The sequence below is a fragment of the Adiantum capillus-veneris genome, chromosome 1, assembly GCF_014529385.1.
Source record: "Adiantum capillus-veneris isolate H3 chromosome 1, ASM1452938v2, whole genome shotgun sequence".
Taxonomy (NCBI): Eukaryota; Viridiplantae; Streptophyta; class Polypodiopsida; order Polypodiales; family Pteridaceae; genus Adiantum; species Adiantum capillus-veneris.
This window is the reverse complement of record NC_140931.1, coordinates 85660536-85678814: the sequence shown is the minus strand read 5'-3', so window position 1 is coordinate 85678814 and position 18279 is coordinate 85660536. Positions and strand designations below refer to the sequence as shown.

The 18279-nt window shown below is 43.1% G+C and overlaps 1 protein-coding gene across 1 annotated transcript; it reads right to left on the bottom strand.

Moving 5' to 3' along the window:
- Positions 1–1617: 1617 nt before the first annotated feature.
- On the bottom strand, positions 1618–16699 carry LOC147465096 (Major facilitator superfamily protein). The gene is made up of 4 exons (XM_086518259.1): positions 16505–16699; positions 3528–4148; positions 2649–2824; positions 1618–2353 (listed from the first exon to the last, which is right to left on the bottom strand). The coding sequence occupies exons 1-4, from the start codon at positions 16510–16512 to the stop codon at positions 1734–1736; spliced, it is 1425 nt and encodes a 474-aa protein (XP_086374385.1). The 5' UTR covers positions 16513–16699; the 3' UTR covers positions 1618–1733.
- Positions 16700–18279: the final 1580 nt, after the last annotated feature.

The following is an 18279-nucleotide window of genomic DNA, read 5'->3' as shown; positions in this document are numbered from 1 at the left end:
TGTCTAAGGCACTTAAAGGTGGATCTACATTGTCATAAAAATTAGACTATGCCAAAATAGGGGCAAATCCAACCCAAAATGATACAAAGGTACATCGGGAACTTTTGAAATTTGAGGGGTATTTAGGGCATTTCCACACAATTCAGGGGTATAGTTTTCCCTAAAATTTAACTCCTCGTTTGGATAATCATGCATATGCTTCCTCGAAGGTGGACATGATTAACAAAAGCTCGAGAAAATTATGTGAGACTTGCTCCAACAATCAGGATTTTTCTCTGATAAAAAAAGTAAAGGACTGGATCTTTAATTTTGCATCACTTGGGCATGCTGTACCATTTAGAAGATACTACAAAATCTTTGAAGTTATAAATTTGTGACTTACTCAAGATGATGGCCCATACCAAGTTTGCATTGATCAATTTAGTAGTAAAGAGATATAAAACAAGGATTTTGGGAGTATGAGTCTTTTGAGAAAAATGATCCAATAATGTAACCAAGGCTAGAACCAAGGTTTAAAACCATTGGATGCTTCCATGTGGAGTGAAGCATTGAAGAGAATGTTTAATCAGATAATGAATTGCCCATATGAGCACCACGGACAACAGCACTCCTTTTGACCATTGTTACAATCGATCATCGTTTTCACTGCTTAAGTGGAGTGCCAATCAACTAAGAACTAGCTCCTTCCTCTATAGGGCCTCCAAGTTGTTGTGTGACCTTCTAGCCATCTATACACATCACCTTCATTTAGCACATGTGTGTCAGCTAGTGCTTTTGGCACTAGAACTTGCTTTGGTATTCTTCTTTGTACTTTAAGTGGGAGGTATACACTTATGGCCTTCGTACTAGTAGACCACGATAGTATGCAGTGGTCTCAATTGTGAGCAAATGTGTTCTCACTAGATGGAGATCTCTAGATGTTCTTTTTTGCAACTTTTTCTTACACCCAACCAGTACCAAGTCCTACACTTTTTAGTCGATTAAGTGCGTAAAACTAATAAAAAGCTTTGCATTTGAGAACCTTACATTCAAGAAAGACTTGAACATAAAACAACTTAGTATGGCAATATCAAAAGGCTTCTAACACAATGCAACTGGCACCATTAGAGAAAAAGGACTTTGTGACATAATAAAGGGCAAAGTAACTTCATTTAAGCACGCATCCCTCTTAGTTTTGAAGTTAGAAAACATCTTGAAAAGTGTAGTTAGTGTCTCTGCTAGACTGAACCTTTCTGACAACTTTTGCCAAGTGGTTGAAAAGAAAGAGAAGCAAAATGGGTTCGACTTTACCTTAACATGTTTTGAGATGCTAGAAATCAAACAAATAGATTTCAAGGGCAATGAAGATTTTTTGAGCAAATTGGTTTCGACGCGAGATTCAGCCCTCAAGCGTTGAAAACATTGACAACACTATTTTGCATCTCTTCTCGATATGGACAAATCTTATGCCATTTTAGCACCTTGGTAAAGAAAAGCAACCTTGTTCTTTAATTTGTTATGTGCCATGTAGATCTCTTGTTGGAAGATTTGAGTTTTGGTTTTATGTAATCATTTGCCTACCTTTCGAAGTGTACAGTTTATGCAGACATGTAGCCATTATACAAGAAGAGAGAGATCAATAAAAGGAATGGTCAACCCCAAGGTAACCAAGCTCTTGTCATTTTCATTAAGGTTTACTCAATGCATGGACTGGTTCAAGAACATGGCAGCATCAAATTTGCATCGACATTGCCTCATTCCACAGCTCGCTTGTAAACCCCCTCTTCATCGACATAGTATGTAGAATTGTTCACATCGTTATAATCTCTTTTATAAGTGACATACAGAGGGGTGTAAAACAAACTGCACAATGCAAAGGGAATGGCCATCACTGTAAACAAGCCCCTTGAAAGGGCAACAGCTTCCACTTGGGAGCCCGAGTCTGCAACAACTTTGTTGACTCTGTAGCCAAACACCTTCTCTGCCAATAGACCTACCGCTGGTGCAGCCAATGCTGCAAATGAACCCTCAAACGCTCTATCAAATGCATAGATCATAGTCCTATGACTGGGATGAACAATATCTGCAAAAATGGGACTATTTGCACAAGATTGGCACCAACTTATTGTCAAGCCCATGCACGCCAGCGTAGTTGCATACAAATACCACCGTTCAGAATCTTGAGGTAATGCAACCAGTAGAAACCATGAGAAAGGGATACCCATAAAAGCACTGAATTGTGCCGACATTACCCTCCCTATGAATGGATAGTGTTTTGTTGCCTTGTCAGCAACCCAGCCACCAAATAGAGACCCAAATGCACAACCAGTTACAAAAATCCCCATCAAAGAAGCAGCTCCCTCATGACCAAAACCTGTTGAATATTTCCAGGCAGAAAATAAATAACTGAAAAAAAAAATCACATCCTAATATCTAAAAAGGATACCACAAAGCATCACTTTTTCCTGCATATGCAGAGCACTTATACAAATACCTAGGAAGGATAACACAATGCATCAAGCTTTCCTGCATATGCACAGCACTCATAGAAATAGACATGAGAAACACACACCAACATGCGCGCATGCACCAAGATCCAGTAGACAACATCAGTTCCAGCCTAAGAAATCCAATAGTGGCCAATAACTGTTCTAGGAGTATGAATGTACCTATTAACTCAAACCACATTGTAAAGAACACCATTGCCGCCCATGGAATCGAACCCACAAGACCTTGAAGTACTATGATTTGAAAAGAACGTATCCTCAAAACCGTTCGAATCGCATGTAAAGAATCCTTCCACATGCTAGGTGACAGAATTGGAATATGCTCTACATCATCCTTCCTGTAGTCACAGCAGTTACAATATGAGCAACTTTCGTATCTTTTGCAGCAAAAGATAAAAAACTTTCCAGTTAATGACTTGACACTACAAAGGGCAATTGCCCCTTGTGCTTTCTTTTTCCCTTTTGACTACTATAACGGGCAATTGCCCCCTTCAAAGAAATGTAGGTCCTACAACCACAAATGCACAGAAAGTGTGACTTTAATGGCTACATGATGAACTCAGCAATGGTTTTTAAAAGCAGGTAAATTAGGGGTGTAAATTATAAAGCTCAACACATGGTTTTCGTAGGTATGCACACAACATGGTCATAAATTAGGAAGCAGAAAATATAACTTTTGAGGCCTCTGACAATGAATGAGCAGTCGCAAGCCTACTTAATCGATTAACTCTCACATCTCTTTTTAAATTTACCGAGACGTACTCTCTACTATAGATGAGTGTTTTTTCACCATGGTTGAAAATAATTCTACAAAAAATCATTAACCTGTATTCTTGCTTCAATTTAATACTTCCAAACAATTTCTCTAAGAGAGGCATAAACATGCTCTTTATGAAATTGACTAATAACCACAAGATAGAAAAGATGCAGAAAACAAGTTGCTAGCATTTGCTTTGTAAACCTTGTTGCTAGTAAGCAATAACCACAACAGAGCACACCCCTCCAAAAAAAGTTGTAATCAAGATCAAATATAGAGCATACCCTTCATGCAGCATCCGAGCTCCTGTTGTTCGTCCCGAAACCTTTGGATCCACCACAAAGAAATGTACTAATAAACCTATAATAGTACTCACTATTGCAACAAGAATGTGTGCAACACGCCAACCGGCATAGCCTCCAAAAGTGTGACCAGCTAAAATAGTAGCAAGCATTCCCCCTCCAATCCCACCTATACAACCAACAAGGCTTAACCATCCAAAAGCAAGCCCCCTTCCCTCCTCGCTGTTACTATCAGCAATGAAGGAATTCAGGGATGGGATGACAATGGCTAGGCCTATTCCATTGATTGCTCTCCATACTCCACATTGAAAGAGGTTTTGTGAGATGGCAACACCTACAGTAGAGAATGCCCAAAAGAGAGTTCCAATTCCAACCACAGATGGCCTTGAATATCGCAGAGACAAAATGCCAGCCAAAGGAGACGAGAGCGATTGTGTGAAAGCACGGATAAATGAAAGATATCCTAGCTGTGAAGGACTTGCTCCAAAATCCTGACCAACTTCTTTATAAACAGCGGGCATTATGGTCTCATCAGCCCTCTCCATTACAGCTGCCAAATTGATGAGAAAGGCTGAAATAGAAAAGCTCCATAATACCTTCGTTCTGAGAGATTCATAAAATGAAGGCAGAGAAAAATATGTGAGTTGTAGAAATTCTAGAGCAGCTTCTTTTAAAAGCACAAAAAGACCATCCAAACGTAACAAACGACCACTGCTCTATTAAAGATTGAACAATAAGGAAACCTCGTGCATTGCTCAGCTACAACATTGCTCGCAGTAGACAAAAAACATGGTCCAGAACATTATCACACCGATCACAGGCACTTCTTCAACATATACCTTCATAAGTTCAGAGTAGCCTGAACTCACGAATCATAAGAGAGAATAAAGCACTCATAAGACTATAAAAGCAAGGGACACAAGACAAGGAAAAAAAAAAAAACTAAATTACTTTATTTGCTACGAAACAAAAGTAGATAAAACAAAACATTATGAACTTAAAAATGTTTCTAGAAAAGGCATGCGCAAAATAAGTTGACGCAGCTTACTTGGCTAAAACTTAAAACAAGTAGTCAATTAAACAAAAAAGGATAAGACATCTTAAAAACTTAATCGTAGAAATCAAACTTCACACAACAACTTCTAAAGGAACAAATTCTTAAGTCCTAACGTGAGCTAAATACGAAATCGAAAAATGAATACTACTACAAACCTACAAAGAAGAGGCTGCAAATAACCAAGAAGTACAAAGATCCAACCTTGACAATATGTGACCTCAACTTCTTTAACTTAGATTAAACACTTAGAGATGGAAAAAAGGAACCAACACCATGTTGCGGTCCCAACGAACCTTCCCTAGGGGGCTATCTACCCTGTTACCACGTTACCCCCTGCCCATTACTGGAGTAGTATTTCATCCAGAATTAATATAAATAAAGGTGATGTCCGATGTGTATGCAAGGGATGTACCTCATTGAATTTTTCTCAATCAAATGGTGTTTGTTGAAAAAGACAATTTCAGATCTGAAATACATTGCGGTTTTACCGCCGCCTTGAGCTCTCTCCCCAACCAAACGACACGCAACTCCACTAGGGTGGGGCTCTGCGGGGGCTGATTTGGCTATGCCTAGGAACGGATTCAGGCTGAAAACTGGCTAAAGACAGCAACAAACAAATCCACAAAGCAAGCGACAATGCTGCAACCAGTGGCCTCTTAGGCTGCCCACAAGAGCTCTACTCTTAAGAACAAGGTAGCACTATGTTGGGTGCGCAAAAATGCAGAAACCGAAAAGTTGGATCAGCCTTAAATCATAGTTTTTCTCATATGCATCCAGTTGATCAGCCAAACTGCTGCACCAGTTTGCGTCCAATTGCAGATTCCAGACATCCAGGTCTTGTGTGAAAAATTTGGGCCCGATTGACTCAAAGTCCCAGATTTGGCCGTGCGCAAGTATTTCTTTCAGATAAAGCTAAAGCTAATTTAGCAACATGTGGCATGTGCACTTGCCGACGGGCCGAGTCAAGCGCCTAGAGTGGAAATATGTGCAACGACTGAAGCCCCCTCCCAAAAGGGGAATGGACTTGCAAATGTAAATTTGGTGGGCATACTTGGGACAGCGGTCCCTTTCAAATCTGTGCACATATATTGGGTATTCCTGGCTATGGTGTGGGACGCCCATGCCATGGAACGTCAGAGGCCGTTAAAGAGATTGCATGCAAATGCAAGGGGTGATGGATAGGACATAGCAGCATTGGTGAATGATTTGGGAGGAGATGCCTCAATGAGCACACATGCTGAGGGAAGTACACATCAAGCGGCCCTTCCAAGTCTTATGTGGGGTCCTCAAGCAAGAAGAGGAAGATTGCACCAGGGGCATTGGCAAGTGCATTTGGCTTGCAAGCTCACAAGCAAGAAGATCAAGCCTTGTGCAAGTTTTTTTATGTTGAGGAATGGAAAATAAGGAGCCCATACTTTCTAGAGATGGTGAATTCAAGTGGACAAGCAAGTCCTTCACATGTGCCTCCTCTTACCATGCTTTGCGCACCACAAAGTTGAATGAGAAGGTCAAATGCGTACAGACCGAGATGATGAGTGCGCGTGAGAAATGGAATAGACATGGATGCTCCATTGTACGGGATGGATGGTCTGACACTAGACACGAAGCTATCATTAACTTTCTTGCATGCTCTATTCATGGTTCTGTGTTTTTGAAAGTTGTAGGCACATCTGAGGCAATCAAGACGTCATTGTTTACTTTCAGGCATCTCAAGGAGGGTATCCTTGAGGTGTGCGCAAATTTGTGAAGATGAAGACATCCAAGACTGTAAAGGCTATTGAGGTCTCAGACATTGTGTTTATTGCAACCTTTTGGATGAAGGCCAGGCTGATTTTGAGGATTTCTTGCCCACAAATTGAAAGTCTCCGTTTGGGAGATAGGGAAGGAGCCACCATGGGGCTTCTGTAACAAACTGCCGACGTGTCAAAGCCTAAAGAATGGAGCCAACTTACAGATGTGGCCGAGGGGCCTAAACCCTAAAAAGAACGAGTAACAGAAGAAGTGTCACAAAGTGATGACGTGGTTGCCCGAGAGCAAAAACCCTAACCCTAATTTCTGCCAGAAACCCTAACTACCGAAACCCAAATTCCGGAAACCCTAACCCTAAAACCTGCAAACCCTAACCCTAAAACTGCAAAAGCCCTAACCCTAACCCTAAGGGCAGCAGGAAGATTTCCGAAAATTGCGCTGGCTGATGACGTGACAGGCTGTACGGATTTTTGTGATTTATGCTGGCAGCTTTTTGGCTTTGCTTTTGGACCAGAAGCTTTTGAGTTTTGAAGGCTTTTCACTGTAATTGCTTTTTAGGCCAAGGGCCTTTAAATATGAGGCTAGGGCTCATGCTTCCTCGAGAAGGTGCAGAGTCTGGAGTACCGGCTTTCACTGTGTTGATGCAATATAAAGAAATACCGAAAGGGGCGCCAAGGTTTGGGGCCAATACTCTCTAGGGTGGAATTCCGCCACTCCGTGTCGCATGTCGTCTCTCTCTCTTTCAGTTCAATTGTTAATGAAGTGCTAAAAGTCTGTTCAGTCTGTTCTTTTCTTTTGGCACATGGTGTCCGTCTTGTGACAGCTTCTCTATGAGCTCATGGATCGCATGGTGAGCAAATTGAAAACATGCACAGCATTGATGCTGGAAGGATGAGAGAGATTTAAGGGTCTATGCATTGATAGATGGAATGTGATGCACACATTATTGCATGCTAATGAATACATGTTGCATCTTGTATGGCGAGGAAGAGCGTAAGATAGTAATTAAGGTGCATTAAGGGTACACCAAAAGTGATTTGACCTTGACTCTTGGTGTTTGACCTTGCAAGACACCCTTATTGATGAGTAGGACACTTAAAAGGTTGAGAGTAATTCATTTTCTTATCCAAATGCAAAACATCCATCCACTTATGAGTCCTAGCATCAGCTTATCAATCAACTATAGTCTTTTTTAGTTCAGCTTTTCGTTTCTCGGGATGACAGAGAATATACCACACATGTACATTGATTTGTGTCATAGGTCAAGTCCGAACTTTCAAAGATGTTAATAAAATCTCTCTCTCTCTCTCTCTCTCTCTCTCTCTCTCTCTCTCTCTCTCTCTCACACACACACACACTTTTCGCATCCAAGCACACATCAATTCAAGCAAATCATCATGCTGGTGTATCAACTCTAAAAAGATAAGGTGACTAGATAAATTAGGATATAGATGTTCAATGTCAACTAGATTTTGTGTCGATGCATGCTTAGAGAATGTATCGTCCTAAAGAAATGGTCATTGACAATGTTTGCATGAAGTCAATGTCTGCTCAAGAATTAGATTTCTTTTTGCAGGTGTAATCGAACCTCGATTTCACCATGGGCGAATCTAGTGCAACGGGTATGCACAAGAGGAGAGTCACTCCGCTCCTTTGTCGACACATTGCCCCGATTTTTGATATAGAGTCATTGATGTCCCTTTGGGTTTCAGGGATACTACTGAGCTGACCGTATTCTGTTGTATGACTTTATGAATTGGAATTCCCAATAATGAAAATGATACTGATTAATTTGTACTTGACTTGTTTAAGTGCAAGAACTGATAGACGAAATGACTGTAGCATTTCGGTCTCATAAATCTCTATAAACATGATTGCAATATGGATTAATTAATCGGGCATCTGTGAGGTCCCGACTGGATCTAGATGCGATTGCTAATACGTTGCCGATTAAATTTGGAATGATTTTTGAATGTGATTTGTCATGTGATGTCAAGTGATGCTGAGATGTGACTGTCGATTTGGTACATGTGCTAGATGTGTTGTTCCTAGTGAGTCAATACTAACAATCAGTGTCTGCTAAGACAGTTTATGGCCTCTGTCTATTTTGTAGGCGTAATCGAGGGCGATTACAATGCTTTCAAGAGGGGGGTATGTCACAAACTAGTGACGTGGCATGCCCGAACACACTCACACCGGCTGGCAGCAAGGTACATGCCCGTAAAACGCAGCGACAGGCTCACATGGCAGTATTGTACGGAAAATCCCGCTTTTTGCGTTGAGTTGCTGACGTGGCCATACGGCTTTTCACTTTTTATGTTGATGTACGGTATTCCTGATTTTGCGCTAGCTGAAAATTACTGGCAGCTTTTGGCTCCAATGCTTTATTTTTAGAAGCTTTTCACTTACTGCTTTTGGGCATCCCTTGTAACCAACCCTCACTTCTCAGAGCATCTGGATTCTGGACGCAGAGTCTGAGAGTGAGCACCCTCCCACTCTCTTGTACTTTGAACACAGATTAATATGAAAAGAAACATCGAAAGGGGCGCCACTCTTTGGGGCCAATATCTCTAAGGACGGAACTACGACGGGCCGTGTCAAAAGTCTGAACTGTTTTGAAGTGAATCTTTGTTGTGTCGCGGTAGAATCTTGACTTGGGGTGTCCAGTTTGTTACACCTCGCGGAGCCAACCCTCTCTGGAACATTCACACCAATGTCATCGAGATTGTGAAGACTCCAGGGCAATCCAGATCAGGTACGCGACGTTGGCAATGCAAGTACTGTGAGATGCAGATGAGGAGCACGGTCACTCGTGTTGTCAGGCACTTGACGCCGAGATGCAAGAAGTTATTTAAAGGCCCTTGGCCTATCAAAAAGCAGTACATGAAAAACATCGTCTTAAAAGCATCTGGTTCAAAAAGCCGACGCAAAAACAACCAAAAATCTCCCAATGTTGTTTTCAAAAATCCGTACAACTGCCACATGGCACTGTCAACGCAATTTGCGGAATCTGCCCGTACATCAGCTGCCACGTCATCAGACAACTACACAATTTCAATTTGTGTGTTGCTTTACTTTAGGCCCTGTCGAACTCTTTTAATAATATTAGGCCCACTCGGTGAGGACCTGTAAGTTGGTAAGACTTCTTCTGTTTCTGCTAGGGTCTAGGCCCCTCGACTAAGATCTGCAGGTTGGCTAGTGTTAGGCTCGGAGAGCCCTAACCCAGTCAGTCTTCAATGGCTTGACACGTCAGCAATTTGTGACATCATACCATGTCACAGAGGGGAGAAGAGGAGAGAGAAAGTGCACAAGCCCCACAAGCAATCGTACAAGTGGTCTACCCAATACGCGAGAATGGGAGCGGGAGCGGCCCCCACCCCCCTTATATAGAGATGGAGACAAGCTGCCCAACATCTACAAATACTAGACTCATGAAAATAAGGAATAAGGACACACTAATGCTAAAAATAAGGCACCCTCTCATAAGTGGCCAAGTGGAAGGTATACCTGAGAAGAGCTCGTAAATCCCAACCGACCTAGCACCAATTAGAGTTTGACAAGGCTACGCACAGCCACAAAGAAGCCCTCTCACTAGATCTAGAGTCTAGATAGGAAACCAAGGAGATGGCTTCCAAAACTCTAACAATCAAAATTCAAATGCACCAACTCACTACACACATACCATCACTACATTGATGTGTCCGACATCCGTTCTATGTTCTCGTTGTATATATTGTGAGTATACGTGTAAAATCTATTGCAACATACATGAAACTCAAATGTCTATGGCAGTGATTCCTCCAAGGTTACATGAGTTTGGGATGAATGTCTGCAACATTCTATCTCTATTGAACTAGTGCCTCAGTAATTATGTCAGTGAGATTGATTGTTAAATGCCAAACCAGGATTTGCTGACTAGTTAAATCAAGTTCTTCAAATCCTAGTTGAATCAAGTTCTTCCTTTCCCGTGTCTGACATATAATTGATGCTTGAGAATGGTCACACGAAGTAGTGTCTATTCACATAATTTCTCGAGTTTGGTTTTGACAAGTGTCATTGAGGATAATTACTCTTCTTTAAGAGGTGAAGCATATCACAAAGTGATGACGTGGCCCAATTGTGCGCACTTGTCACTGACGTAGCAAATGACTTTACATCATAGTTACCCGGAACGCGGAACGGGAACGACGACGGGATCCCCGCGGAACGGGGGAACGGCGAGGGGCCCGGAACAGGAACGGCACGGAACGGGAGGCATAAAAACACCCACATAATGCAATTTTAAGCTCTATGTGATTGAATAATAGTAGTGTCAGAGTAATACTCACAAAAATCTTAATTTGAAGACCATTCAACCTTACTATGGCAAACGTGTGTCGTATAGACTTGAGAGCTTGAGAGGGGGGAGGGACGCGGAGAGAGAGAGAGAGCCTTGAGGCTTGTAGACTCTAGAGTCTAGAGTCTAGACTAACGAGACTAGAGCTTGAGAGTCAAGACTCGAGACTCGAGAGGGTAGAGCTTGAGCTTTGGCCCTTGGAAGCTTGTGTGCATTGTGAAGGTAAGGGTGTGAGTGCGCGAATGTGGTGCGTGTGCAGAGAGTGAGAAGGAGAGAGAGGGAAAGAGAGAGCAGGACACAGGATGTGGGGTGGAGCTACCAAATCTCACTCTATGAGTATCATGTGAGAGTGTGAGTGAGAGCTCCTTATTCTTTGTATGTATAAAGAATAAGGAGATAAATGTGGGCGGCCGGACACTGGCCGACGGACACGAGTAAAGCACGGTGAGGCACACCGCCTTTACCTAACATTCTTCCACTAAAGGTTGTGTGCCAATAAGTGGCAAGAAGACTAGCCTACAACTAGTATATACAAGAGGTGAGAGAAGCTGGCTCTCAACCTATGCCCACTAGCTCACTCTGTAACCGCTCTAGTGTAGATGCAACATGCATACCACTACGGCTAGAGCTACGATGACACTCCTGATGCAGGTATCTAGTGACAACCTGCATGGCTCCACAATGCACAATGCCAGTGTCAGTCATCGCACGACTGACAACTCCCACTGCAAATGCACCAACCGCATAAGCAAGATCAGGTCTCGAGACCAAAAGGTCAGACATGAGAGACCCGAAAGCCGACGAAACATGCACTATGTGTGCCAACCTATCCCTGTCAGCAACCTCAGTGCCATATGCATCCTCATCAGGAACCACCTGACTATGCATCACTATGTCAGCATCCTCTGGCAAAGGCATATCTACTGAGAATGACTGCAAAACCGAAAAATCAGCACCACTGCAATCACACACAGCTGTCTGAAGGACCCTGTCGCCCTCAAACGTATCAGATGCATCATAGAACAATGCATCGGTCTCTGGCTCAACCGATGTCATCTCAACTGATGACTGGCAAAGTTGTGCATCCCCAGAGATACCACTGTCTGCGTGAACATCACCATAAGACAAATGCACAACCTGCTGTGTCTCACAAGAGCCTGCCTGCTCTAATTGCCTAACCTCAGTAGGCACACACGCAACTGTCTCACTGCTCCGCTGACACAAAGGCAAGGCAGCATGCAACCCACTAGCAAAGGAAACCCGTCTCTACTGTCTACATGGTTGCAACAATGTCACAGAGATAGTGCCATCTCTCACGTGAACATGCATCGGATATGTGCTATCAACACTAGCACCTCTAGCTAAAACAAGTTGTCCACGATGCAAACTAAAACCGTGCTCATCTAGCACAACATGGCACCCACTGTCTCTCAACTGACTCACGGAGACCAAACTCCGAGTCAAACTCGGCACATGGCGAACATGCCTCAGCACTAGCATTGCTCCACTCGACAATGACATCCGAACATCTCCTGCACCAACAATGTCATGGACTGAACCATCAGTCAAGTGCACATGTCCAAGCAAACCGCTAGCATACGAGCAAAAGTACTAGCGTCTCGGCGAGACGTGAAATGAAGCATCAATATCTAGCATCCACTGCGAAGGTAATGTGCCATCGCATGACATAAGAACCTCAGGAGTAAACATGGAAGCAAGAACGACCTCACCGTCGTGTGTAGCCTCATACACAACATCTGCCTCCGATGTAGTCAAAGCTGAAGCATCCAACCTGTACTGACGTTTGCGCTGTCGCATCCTGCGAAAACAACGCCTCTGAATGTGTCCTGTGTGTCCACAATGCCAACAAGTGTGCAGTCTCCGTCTCTGAGACCTGCATCTCGCTCTAGGCGCATCTTTGGACTGTGAGGTGCCATATCTCTGACACAACAACTGCCATAAATCTCTAGTTATACGTGCATGCATAACTATGCAATAGACTGACTCTACTAGGCTCAACATAATCGTCGACTGCGCTAGTGCATCCAAGTCCACCCACGCACTGTCAGACAAAGACTCTGGCCTCGCATCCTTGCCCTGCAGTGGCAATGCCTGGCCCAAACAAGTCAATGCATCAAGCATATGCAAGCTCCACCATGCGAAATTTGACCCATCAAATCTCGTAACAAAGAGCTCAAACTCTGATGTGCATACTGCCATGTCTGGCAACCTGTACAACCAAAGAGCAGTAAAACCAATCCAAAAAACTGTCGACAACCACACAACTGAGACAGAACCAAAAAAGCAAGTGCGGAATAGCTCGATGCACAAAGTATGCAGAAGGTCTCCCACTAGAACCACAATTTGCGGGCAAAAGAGATGGATGCGAATACACGCCGCAATCCAAACTGCCACACACTATGGCAAACAATGCTCGAGATAACAAAACTCTCCCACCCGAGAGAAAAACATTGTCTCAAGCAAAGGTCACCAAGAGGTCAAGCGCACTAGCCTCTACAATAAGCATACATATCTGGCAAAATTTTGGCAAAGTCTCCTCTGTAACTGGAGTAAAAACTCAACAGTAAATCGCAATGGAGACAACAACAAATGCCCAAATGGCCAATCCGGGAATGTACTCTTCCGAAATCACCTCACAAAGTCATATATAGAGCCAAACCGCTCTAGCCGGAGTATCACTCAACGGCGCTACAAATGACATACATACGTGAGTGAAGAATTGCTGCCAAAATGTGTCAATGAATGACCAATGTGCCAGATAACCATAGCATACACAACTCCTCACTCCTACGAGAGTGGGTACAAGAACACCAAACTGTGTCCAAACTGACACAACCTGTCAATGTGAGAGCCAAGCTCGATCACAAACTATGGCGAGTAATCTCCAACCACTATCCCACAAAAGCATACACAAAGCAAAAGCTCAAGACACCTGCTGTGTCGAAACCGGTATGCAAGCCAAAACACTGCAGAAGATGTCCTCAACTGCAAATGACAACACCTGTAGGAGTACTAGACTCAACCTGTAGCCGGGAGTCAAAACTGGAAGCTCCAAATGGCCGAGCACACACAGCTCAAGACCAAAAAAGCAGAGCAAAACATGCTCACAATGCACCATCCAAAAGGAAAAACACTGCACACAAATCCTGAGTGCTATAAGCAATCGCAATCTCGATCGCACCAAAAATGCGCATAAAACTCCTGGGAAAATTTTGCTAGAGTTTTGTCAGTAAAACGGCCACAAAACCAGTAACCAAACTGACTGCACGCTCAAAACCATGAGCAACCAAAGCGCATCAAACCGCACTCGCATGCACCAATCTCCACACTTTGCATACATCATTGCAAACACTTGCAAATCTAGTACACAAATATCTGCTCTACCTGTGACTGCCCAAAAAACTGTGTCTCTCAAGAGACCGCTTCGATGGTGTGTAAACGCCTCCGTACTTCGTTGCCCAAGTCTACCAAAAAACCCTCAAACCACAAGCTTAACACAAGCTGCAATTGCATCTTCAGCTCAGAATTTATGCACTCAACTTCAAGCATCTCCCGTGCTTCCAAAAGTGCATCAAATTCGCACACAATGCGACAACAGAAAATCTGAAATTTCTGTATACAGTCAGTCTGAGCTGAATATCAGCAAAACGGTGAGGAATTTGCAAAAAGTTTCTTCTGCAAAGTTGTAGACCACGTCGAAACGGATGGGCGTTGTGACAGAATTCTCAGATCTGCATTCTACAAGGAGAAAAACGAATCTGAAAACAGTGCTGCTACGCACACAGTTTTAGGACAGCACCTTCACTTACACACAGTCTTCCACACTCCTTTCTGAGCTTCCACAAGAGCATACATCACTCTCAACTGAGCTCACAAGCTCCCATTTCATTCTCACAAAGCTTCCAAGCTTTCTTAATCTCTCCACCGCCGAGAGCGAGCGAGCTATCGCCTCGAAGCTCTAAAAGCCGTCGTGCTCTCCGCGGTCACCATAGCTCTGATACCAATTGTGAGTGCGCGAATGCGGTGCGTGTGCAGAGAGTGAGAAGGAGAGAGAGGGAAAGAGAGAGCAGGACACAAGATGTGGGGTGGAGCTACCAAATCTCACTGTATGAGTATCATGTGAGAGTGTGAGTGAGAGCTCCTTATTCTTTGTATGTATAAAGAATAAGGAGATAAATGTGGGCGGCCGAACACTGGCCGACGGACACGAGTAAAGCACGGTGAGGCACACCGCCTTTACCTAACAAAGGGGTGGGGGGAAGGGCATCTAATAAGGGGGAGCCTCACAAGATAAAGCACATGAATCTAAAAAACTGCCCATTCCGAGCCATTCCGGACTGGCCGTTCCGGTACCAAATGCCTATCCGGAACGTCTGGCCATTCCGGGCCGTTCCAGGCTATGAAACCCCTCCACAACGCCATTCCAACATTCCCAGCCCACGAGATGGCGTTCCCCGGTAACTATGCTTTACATACAAACCATAAGGCCGCATTATGATTTCGTGCGCGATTTACACCATAGACCAGGGTTGATGATACGGCAGCTCACGCTCTTGCTTTTTACCAGAAAGTCTACAAGTTGCTTTACGAAATTCAGTAATTGTCTTTGGCAACACTTTTAAATTAAGAGCTATAACTTAAAGGCCTATGTGCTAATTGTAACTCAGATTTTAAAAGTGGTCTCTCCGAGTAGAGAGCTTTGTACACTTTGCTTAAATTAACACAAATAAAGAAGTACCACCAAGGGTGCTTGTTTGGGGGCAAGTTCTCCTAGGGAGACTCCGTCTCTCATGTGTCTCTTGTACATTCTGTTGTGTGTAGTGTTTAACAGCTTTAAGACTTGTTTCAAAGTCAGTTTCAATATTTCACCCCATGGCTGGTAGAGCCAGCCGGTATAATCCACTCAAGCACCAAGTTGATTTGACATCCAAGTATACTTGCACAATATGCCCTACTCAAGTTGTGTTGACTTCCAACTCTTTTGAGTCCTTCTAGTACTTGCATGCTAACAACCGAGTGGTTGCTAGCTTCTAAGGTTTTCCTTGAGGCATCTCACTTGGTCCAAATTAACTTACCTTGCCATGAATCGTCAATTTTGACGTATTTTTTCATTGCAGTTTTCATCATGCACGTCAAAGTTGCAACATATTCTTCCTGGCCCTCCATTTGCAAAATCTCAATGCCACTCGTCAAACACTCACTAACTGATACAAAAGTATGGTTTAAGTGAATTTCCTTGAAATTTGTCAAACCCAAGTATATGACATGGAAGACTGCAACAACCTCATTTCTTCCTACTGAAAAGACCATTCTGAATGCAAAATTTGTCATTCCTTTTCTTAGTGAAGTATCCATGTTGTATTCACCAAACAATAAAACATTGGACACTTTGTAATGAGCTCACTACTAGGAAATTGGAATCGAGACAAATGAGCTCCTCACTATAGAAGTGTTTAATAAAGCTGGAAATTGGAGAAAGAGAGGAGCTGAGTCCCAACTGACGGGTTCTTATAAAGGTCTCAAAGCACACAAAAAAACATAACCCAAAAAAATTTGGCAAAAAAGAAACTTAAAAGAATGCTTGGCTCCAAGCTCATCAGAGAATTTTATGCTTTTATGGGGGGCAATATATCTTAGTGCTGATGCATTCATTTGACAAAAACCTCAAAGTTGACAAGTTGCAAATCAAACGCAAGATGAAAAAAAGTAGGTGCAAAACGATGGCACTAGTCTGCGTCTTTTTACGGATCCAAGGAATTACAAGGCGGAGCAAACAAGAGGTCAGAGAGCACGTACTTGTCCATATCAGAGTGTAATTCGTTCAGAGTGACTCCTCAGCCTGAGAATTCCATGAAACCTTGTTCGATCGCATTGGTAAGCGTGCGAGTGCGAGTGACAATGAGTGAGAAGAAGAAAGCCAAGTCGAAACTTGTAATAAGTCCTGATAGGCACTTCGTATTTCTTTGTGGTCTTCGAAGCTTCGTAGGTCTATTACTTTGTGGTCTTCGAAACTTGGAAAGCCTAAAACTAGAGTGCTTTGTTAGCCGGTGCGTTGTTATCCGCAGAGTCCGAGGGTAAGAGAAAACAAGAACCTCTAGAAGACAAAAACTTGTTTTGTTTGGGGGGGGGGGGAGGGGGGGGAGAGAGAGAGAGAGAGATGTATACTTTTTATTATTTTTATTATCTCCACATAAGTCTCCAACTTGCTCTCAAATAAGCCTGATCGATTCCCATTCCAGAAGAATGTAACATGCCCAAACTTCATTGTCTCGCTGTCTCAAGCACCCAAAACGATTAATTCCTAAATATACCGCATAGCCCTCCTTGGCACGAGGATTAACAATAGAAAGCCGACTCCTCAGGCCTCTTCCAATTGTACCTGCATGCAAAGGTTCGGAGTCCTTTCTTTGCGAAGTATTCACCTGATGTCCGATCAATTTCGGGAGGGCTCACCGAGTACTTGCTAGGGAGCTTCAACTCACCATCATATTGAAGCATACCCGCATAGTGAATTTTGGGCACACGCACCCTATCAAAGTTATCAAAGTTTGCATACTCGAGAGCTTTTGCCAACATAATCTTTCTGTCTGCTCTAAAGTCGAAGGTTACAACTGCATCACCATCAACAATTGGACCAACATATTTGCCATTTTTGTCCACAATCACAAATGGAGGACAGTATTGGTCATTGAATTTTGGATAGCTGCCTTCAATTGCATAAGAGCTTCTATACCACTCTTGAACTTGTGAGGAGGTTCTCCTAGAACTTGTGCATCCCAGCCTCTTTTTACCAGATTCCAATCATTCTATTTCACAAAGTCCCAACAAAACTAACTCTTCAAGACTGCATTGCAGACCCAAATCAAAGTGAAACAATCAACAGCGACAATTTCTATTGATCATGTCTTGGCTCTTAAGGTGTTTGCATGGATGCATTAAGACCCATATTGAAATCTTAGCAAGCTCTTTCAAACCAAAAGGCAATTGTCGGTATTTGGTAATCACAAGGTACCTCATAGTGATCCATAGTTACATGCATACGCCCCCCTCCAGATGCCAGTGAGGCATCCACTCCTTGTTGCCGTAACTCTTCTAAATCTTTCTCAAGCAAAATATTGGAAACTATATATGCCATTTCAATACTTCTCAAGTGAAAAATTTTATGAAAGGATGAGAGAGAGAGAGAGGCTACCGATTGCCGTGGTTCAGAGATGTACCTCGAAAGAATGAGATACCGATCGTAGTGCTTCAAAGGGTAACCTTGCAGAAAACCACGAGGAGGGTTAGAGGTTTGTCAATCTCAATGTTCGTAATCATACAAGATGTCAATGTTATTAATTGTTTGTTGTTCCATTTTTATGTTTCAAAAAAAAAAAACATGCAAGTTTCCTTGCACGGGGGAGTTTGCACAGTCCTCCCCAATTTTTTTAATACGAGGGAATGTGCCATTCCCACGGCAGCGTGCAATTCTCAGTGTGTTCATTAACTACGTTCGCAGTGTCAAAAATGTCAAAAACCACAAAATGATAATGCTTACGCACCGCGCGATTGAATGTCTGTCATCGATGCAC

What these genes read in the sequence shown, in the direction of transcription:
- LOC147465096 (XM_086518259.1), bottom strand. An exon ending in GCTCGGATGCTGCATGAAGG is followed by an intron (nt 2,825 to 3,527) that starts GTATGCTCTATA and finishes CTGTGACTACAG; the next exon opens with GAAGGATGATGTAGAGCATA. An exon ending in AATGTGGTTTGAGTTAATAG is followed by an intron (nt 2,354 to 2,648) that starts GTACATTCATAC and finishes AATATTCAACAG; the next exon opens with GTTTTGGTCATGAGGGAGCT.